Raw genomic sequence first — 7,031 nt, forward strand, 5'->3', positions numbered from 1 at the left:
AGAGAGAGAGAGAGAGAGAGAGAGAGAGAGATAAACGCCAACAACCATCTAAAACACTCGAGACATAAACAAATAACAAATGTTACAAAATACATTCAATTGTGTTCATTGAATAACGAATGAAGTACTTATGTTAGAAACGAAATAAATTAGAATTTTGCACCGAACAATAGCGTTACCTCCGATATAAACTTCAGCTGATGGACGGTTCTCGGCTTATAAAAACTACACTCCAGAAATGTATATCAGCATACTAAATGTATTAGGTTGTTAAGTACACTACAGTGGGATATACAAGTACTGCGCTATACTAGTATATTCTTCCGTCGATACTTCGGTTGGGTTTTTAAAAAATTCCGCGAACGCTGTTCAACGGATATCTCGGATTACGTCACCGCCTCCGTTTGAGCGGCTGAGCGCCGTACTGCCACCTGCTGGTGAGGCGGAGACTGCGCTGTGCAAACATACTTTTAGGATTTACTGTCAATTTTATTGTCAACAAAAGACAAGAAATTATGTCTAGCCATGTCTCGCCCTCAGATTCACCAGTACAAAGGTGGGCAATGAAGCCGAACAAGTTAAGACGGCAAGTAGGCTAGTTAAGTAGTACTATGTTAATCACAATATTTCAAATAATATATATATAATTTTGCAATCAAGATCATGTCTGAGAGGGTGCATGTATATTCATAAGAGAATCGTGAAAAAATAGTTTCCTCAAAAATATGAAGCAGCACACCTGTTTTCAGCAGAGTTTCAAATGTTACTGAGCAGCAAATCAGCATTCTGAAAGATCACGTGACACTGAAGACTGGGGTACTGATGCTGAAAATTCAGCTTTGATCACAGGAATATAGTATATGTTAAAACATTCAAATAGATATTTTAAATGGACACATTTCACAACATTAGTGTTTACAGTATTTTTAATACATAAATGCTGCCTTGGAGAGCATAGAGAGACTTACTAAAAATAAAAAAAGAGAGAGGGGGCCTGAAAATATTTTTCTCTACAAAAGGGGGGCCCAGCCGAATAAGTTTGGGAACCACTGCCTTAATCGCTCCCCAGAATAAAATGCTATTGTAAAGCGTAGTCAGCGTAGTTATCAATGCACAATCAATGCACATTATGTGTTAATAATTACCAGAAATTGCTGCAAATATAGTGAAACTGCCCTGATTAAACCCATTCAAACAGCGCGGATTTGTTTGGAACTATCACTCTTTGGAACTATTGAGAGCTCCGTGAACCACGTGACTGAGTGGCGGCGAGATCAAAGCATGTCGCAACTCTCTCTCTCTTTCTCTCAACGGCTCTGGCTTAAAGGGATAGTTCACCCAAAAATGAAAATTCTGTCATTAATTACTCACCCTCATGACGTTTCAAATGAACGTAAGAATGAAAACAAGGTATCCGCGTGACGCAGCTGACACAGAATAGCATATGCTGTTTACATCCAGTGGATATTCTCCAAAATGGCACCAGGGTGATGCAGAGGAGACGAATTGTTGAATAAAGTCGTTTTTTGTTTTTTGTTTTGCGCACAAAAAGTATTCTCGTAGCTTCGTATAATTGCGGATGAACCACTGATGTCACATGGATTATTTTACAGATCTCCGTGCTATTTTCTGGACTTGGGAACATTTCAGTTGCGTTGCTGTCTATGGAGGGTCAGGCAGCTCTCAGATTCCATCAAAAATATCTTAATTTGTGTTCCGAAGATGAACGAAGGTCTTACGGGTTTGAAACGACATGAGAGTGAGTAATTAATGATAGAATTGTCATTTTTGCGTGAACTATCCCTTTAAGCACAGATGCTTAATTTGAACAGACACAAAATGTAATAAAGAGAAAACAACAGTTCACCCAAAAATGAAAATTCTGTCATTAATTACTCACCCTCATGACGTTTCAAATGAACGTAAGAATGAAAACAAGGTATCCGCGTGACGCAGCTGACACAGAATAGCATATGCTGTTTACATCCAGTGGATATTCTCCAAAATGGCACCAGGGTGATGCAGAGGAGACGAATTGTTGAATAAAGTCGTTTTTTGTTTTTTTTTTGCGCACAAAAAGTATTCTCGTAGCTTCGTATAATTGCGGATGAACCACTGATGTCACATGGATTATTTTACAGATCTCCGTGCTACTTTCTGGACTTGGGAACATTTCAGTTGCGTTGCTGTCTATGGAGGGTCAGACAGCTCATAGATTCCATCAAAAATATCTTAATTTGTGTTCCGCTGATGAACGGAGGTCTTACGGGTTTGAAACGACATGAGGGTGAGTAATTAATGATAGAATTGTCATTTTTGCGTGAACTATCCCTTTAAGCACAGATGCTTAATTTGAACAGACACAAAATGTAATAAAGAGAAAACAACTCTCAAAAATATTTTACAACTAGGTAGAAGTAATTTATATTTTATACATATTAACACTGTAGTGAACGCAATAAGGATAAAGAACGCAATACCTTTTATTAAATAAATTGTTGGACAAGGGTGTTTGTATGTTCTTACCTGGCATTTGCTTAATTTAAACCAGTTAAAATTTGTGACGTGTTTATTGTATGAATGAACAATTCTCTCCGGGATCTTAATAATAAATATTATATATTACACAAACCTAAACCAACTTTTCATGAAAGTGTTCCTCAGCCTTTTGACCAGATCACACTATTTTTTTTGCCAGTCATTCACGATCAAGATGATCTTTGACATTCTGATGACTTTTTGCCACTTCAGTATAATATATTTCCAAGTTTTCATGGATGTTTGAAGCCTGTTTATTGCAAAAACAAAGCAGTAAAAATCCACTAGTCTGTTACCATTAGTTTATATATTTAGATTTCAAAAAGGAATTATTTTTTTAAATTTAATTTCAGTGCAGCCTGATACATTGGTGTTATAAAGAAGCTGTAAGAGGATCACAAATCACAACTTGTTTCATAAATGTTTGTTGGTGTTGCAAGATACTTTATTAATGTACATCTATACATTTCAAATGGACAAGTGCTGAGTTCTTCTTTTCAGATTACTCCACTTTATATATTACAAATATCAAGACCAAATGTTGATGACAAACTTATTATTATTTTTATTTTTTTGGACAGGAATAATAAAGATATCCTGAACATGTCCTCATTTCATAATAATGAAATGAAGAGTTAGACACTGTTGAAAGACAAAATGTTTGAAAGCACTGATGTGTGCCCATCAGACTTCATCAACAAAAGGTGTGTTGACCAAGTGTCCACTGGAAGCCATAGTCTTTTTGCCAGACATGAATTTTTTTGCAACCTGAAAAACAAATGAGACCAACTTTGTTATACAAAATTGCAATCCAAAATCCTTAAAATGAGATAAACTAACAGATACGCTACTATAGATATCTATTTATTGCTATTCTCAGAATAGAATTTTTTAAATAGCTTTATAGTACACCAATAGTAATACAGGAATTATGTAGTGAGCAAAAAATATTAAACATTTTGTACAGTACAATATGATTCTCGGAGTTATTCTTCAGTTCACAGATTGTCAATACCCAGGGTTGAATGCAAGATATGATACGTTACATTCCTTGAGCCTTTACACTGGGTTACCATTACCCTAAGAAACCATAGTTGCTTACATTGACAACATCAGCCGAAGACACAGCACTGATTTTCTGGGTCACAGCCTCGGGGGAATGGTAGGCACCCTCTGCCAGCACTTGTGAACCAATTGCTTCCATTAAGCCCTCAGAACTCTCAATAGACATCAGGTACTCAGCCGTCAACTGATTCCTGCTCATACAAAAAGACAAATCATTAATAATTACATGAAAACACGTAATGAATCAAATATAAAAAGGTACTGCACTCTTGGTCTCAAGTATATAAACTCACTTAGCTCTGCTGAGGTCAGCTGCTGCAAGGTTTCCTTGTGCAATGTCATTCACTTGAACGATTGCTGCTTTGATTACCTGAACACAAAAATGAACACTTTAAGAACACATACTTAATCTTTAGCTCTCATGGGCAACACCGCAAGTTTTATTTGTGAACTGACAAGACTTAACAACGAAATGTTGCATGCATATCAAAATCACTGGCTATTTTACACAGACAGACACCATTTGGTAATCCGATTCATTCAAAAACATGAATTCATCCAGGTATGAAACAAATGACTGGATATGTCCAGAATCATGCATTCATGAATGCTCATAGACACTCAACAGTTAATTCTGTTTTTACTTTATTAGGAACAATAACAGTAAATGGTATTATTGTGGCATATTATAATGCTATATTCATTCTTTGTTTACTGAACTATTGCTTAATTGTGCCTTACGACTTTTGATTTATGACTAAAGGAGATGTTTCCTGGGAACCAACGTACAACTTTGGCCTTGCTAACACCATGCACAGAATAAATTCAAGTTGAAACTAAGGCGTGACATAAATCACACGTACATCTTTGGCAGCGTTAGCCTGGCAGATGGTGTAAACTCCAAACAGACCAGAATCAGTGTAGTTGGCATTGAAGGCAGACGCCTGCAACAAAGCAAGACAGACAGTTACAAAGAGACCTTCGTATAAAGTCTTTTTAAAGATGAAGGCCACATAAGGTGATACTCACATCAAAGGGCTGAGCGGTGACCTTTGAGATGGCCTGACTCAGTTTGCTTGTAGTGTTGGAGCCTCTCTTGACATGAGGTCCTGCTCCAAGCACATGCTGCAGTATACTGAATGCAGTGGCCTCGGCTGATGTTGCACTTGCACCTTCGCTCGCCACGACCGCATGAACCAGTCCTCCTCCAGACTGATGCCTCAGCTCACCTGGAGAACACAGCCAGAGACTAACATTACACAGCGTTTCAGAAGCAGAGCACTTATCTAGGAGCTTCTGACACTATTAATGCACTTTTAAGTTTAGCTTTAAGCATTTTTGAATGCATCATTATTCATTTATTTAGGATCAGACTCATGGCAGATTTTCCAACAATCATCCAATGGTAATAATACATGCCAATGAGGTGCAATATAGTAATCGTCTTTATTTTAGAGATGGATAAGTTTTATTCCAAAATACAATCAGCTGCCTACATAGACAGCATATTTCAAACATATATTATTTAGCAGGACAAAACAGAGATTCTAGAGGAGCATTTTATTGCACAATATATTTGTAGTCGTGTATATGATAATATTGGTTTGTTTCCCCAGAAGAGAAAGTCTAAAGTGGAAAAGCATACATTGCTAAAAGTTAATTTTGTCAGCTTTTAAGACAAATATGGCCTGAAACCAAAAGGATACGAACTACAAACCACAAAAGTTAATTTTGTTTATCAGAATATTGCATTATTTTTCATCAAGATGCTAACATCAAACTATCAAAATTAACAGATCTTTGGTCTTACGTGTTTTTATGAGGAACACTACTTTTGCAGTGTGTTCCTTTAACTTGGATATTACAGCATGGTGCTAGAGGTGTCAAGATTTTAGGTTTGATTCCCAGGGAATGCACGGACTTCTAAAACGTACACCTTGAATGTGCTGCAAGCTGCTTTGGATAAAAGCAACAGCCAAATGAGTAGATCTAAATGATGTGTGTTTGACTGTTAGGTGTTTCGGCCCATTTAGCATGATTAACTCTTTCCCCACCAGCATTTTTGAAAAAAAGTTACCAGTGTTGCCAGATTGGAAATGTCCAAGTATCGTACCAGAAGCTCAAAATTATCGTATTTGGAAGAAAATTATCGTACATGAGTCAAACGTACAGAATACAGCTATTTATCTAAACCAACAACATTTTGACACGACTTGCAAATTACCACAATAGATAACTAGGTGTACCGTGTTTACATTGGACGCCAGCAGTGCGACAAAATACTATAGAAACCATTATAATCAGTGACTGTTTGCACTGGATGCGACACGACAAGACACATCCCCAACAGTAAACTGATGCTTCGTTCTATTTATGACGTATTAAAATGATTTTAGCTTTGTCGCGTCCAGTGTAGACAGACTTTAGCGGTTAACTCCACATCTGAGCCGCTGCCATCGGAAGCCTGTGTGTTGCCAGATGTTGAGGGGGTTCTTGCCATCATGGACTGCAACAGTGCTCGTTGGCTTTAAAGCAGGGCACCCTCCTGCATTCTTAACACACTCTGAGGTGTGCATGAGCTCATTTAGAGTGTCTGTAATGAGCCGATTTCGTGTATGAATATAGAAGACCTATGACTACAACTACCATCATTTGAATTGTCATAAAATTATGAAATTATCGTACATTATGGGATTTTTTTTTCATTATTGATCGTACAGAGGTCAAAATTATCGTACAAATATGATAATTATCGTACGTCTGGCAACACTGCCAGCGATTTTGATGATTTTCACTCAAATTTGATGGCCTCCAGTATATTTTGCTGTATGAATATTTGAATATGCAATACACTAAAATAAAGATCAGAGCCTCTACTTTTAACTAAAAAAAATTTAACTAAAAGCATTCCTTTTTTAAATCAACACTTGAATCTAGGTAGGTTTCATAAAAATGCATAATTTTGAGCAAAAAATGGGAGAAAATCACTTTTTTTTAAATCAAAAACGACATCTGGATAATATTCAGTACGATTATCAAAGCATAAATCCAGGAAATCGCTTTCATCAACACCTCCAAATCTTGCACAGACATATACCCCTTCCCGGATCATAATTTTACTCCGTAACGTTATGCAGCTTTCATTTATATGCTGTCTATTGCTGATGATCGCATTATTTATCATATACATCTGTTTGTATAAGATATCGCTCGTTGTTTCGTCCTGTTCACGTGTGTTTTTTGTTCGGGAGGTTTTGTACTCATTCAGAAGATGTGTAATAGCACCCCCGAGTGTATAACAGTGAAAACACGAAAAGCCGTAAAAACTCGTCTTTGGCGGGGAAGCGTTTTCTTGTAAAAGACGAGATAACTCGTCAACGGCGGGGGAAGGGGTAAAAACAGTCACTTATAAAAGGCCATTTTAGTTC

At 37.1% G+C, this 7,031-nt stretch overlaps 2 protein-coding genes across 4 annotated transcripts in view; both read right to left on the reverse strand.

Moving 5' to 3' along the window:
• Positions 1–399, reverse strand: part of LOC107569179 (kinetochore protein NDC80 homolog) — a 12,969-nt gene extending 12,570 nt beyond the window's left edge. Inside the window, exon 1 of the mRNA XM_016255188.1 lies at positions 180–399. The gene's annotated coding sequence lies outside the window, so the exon portion shown is untranslated. The remainder of the gene's footprint in view (positions 1–179) is intronic.
• A 2,562-nt stretch (positions 400–2,961) lies between these two features.
• The window catches only part of LOC107569185 (cytochrome b-c1 complex subunit 2, mitochondrial-like), a 16,987-nt gene continuing 12,917 nt past the window's right edge, over positions 2,962–7,031 (reverse strand). For 2 of the 3 annotated variants that reach the window (XM_016255194.1, XM_016255196.1), the window contains 5 exons: positions 4,633–4,832; positions 4,467–4,547; positions 3,897–3,973; positions 3,641–3,794; positions 2,962–3,306 (listed from right to left, as the gene is read on the reverse strand). In XM_016255194.1, coding sequence (XP_016110680.1) covers positions 3,223–3,306; positions 3,641–3,794; positions 3,897–3,973; positions 4,467–4,547; positions 4,633–4,832 — 596 coding nt within the window. In that variant the 3' untranslated portion in view covers positions 2,962–3,222. The remainder of the gene's footprint in view (positions 3,307–3,640; positions 3,795–3,896; positions 3,974–4,466; positions 4,548–4,632; positions 4,833–7,031) is intronic. The other variant, XM_016255195.1, reaches the window with a different exon arrangement.

Source organism: Sinocyclocheilus grahami, unplaced genomic scaffold (assembly GCF_001515645.1).
Source record: "Sinocyclocheilus grahami isolate Dianchi unplaced genomic scaffold, SAMN03320097.WGS_v1.1 scaffold1321.1, whole genome shotgun sequence".
Taxonomy (NCBI): Eukaryota; Metazoa; Chordata; class Actinopteri; order Cypriniformes; family Cyprinidae; genus Sinocyclocheilus; species Sinocyclocheilus grahami.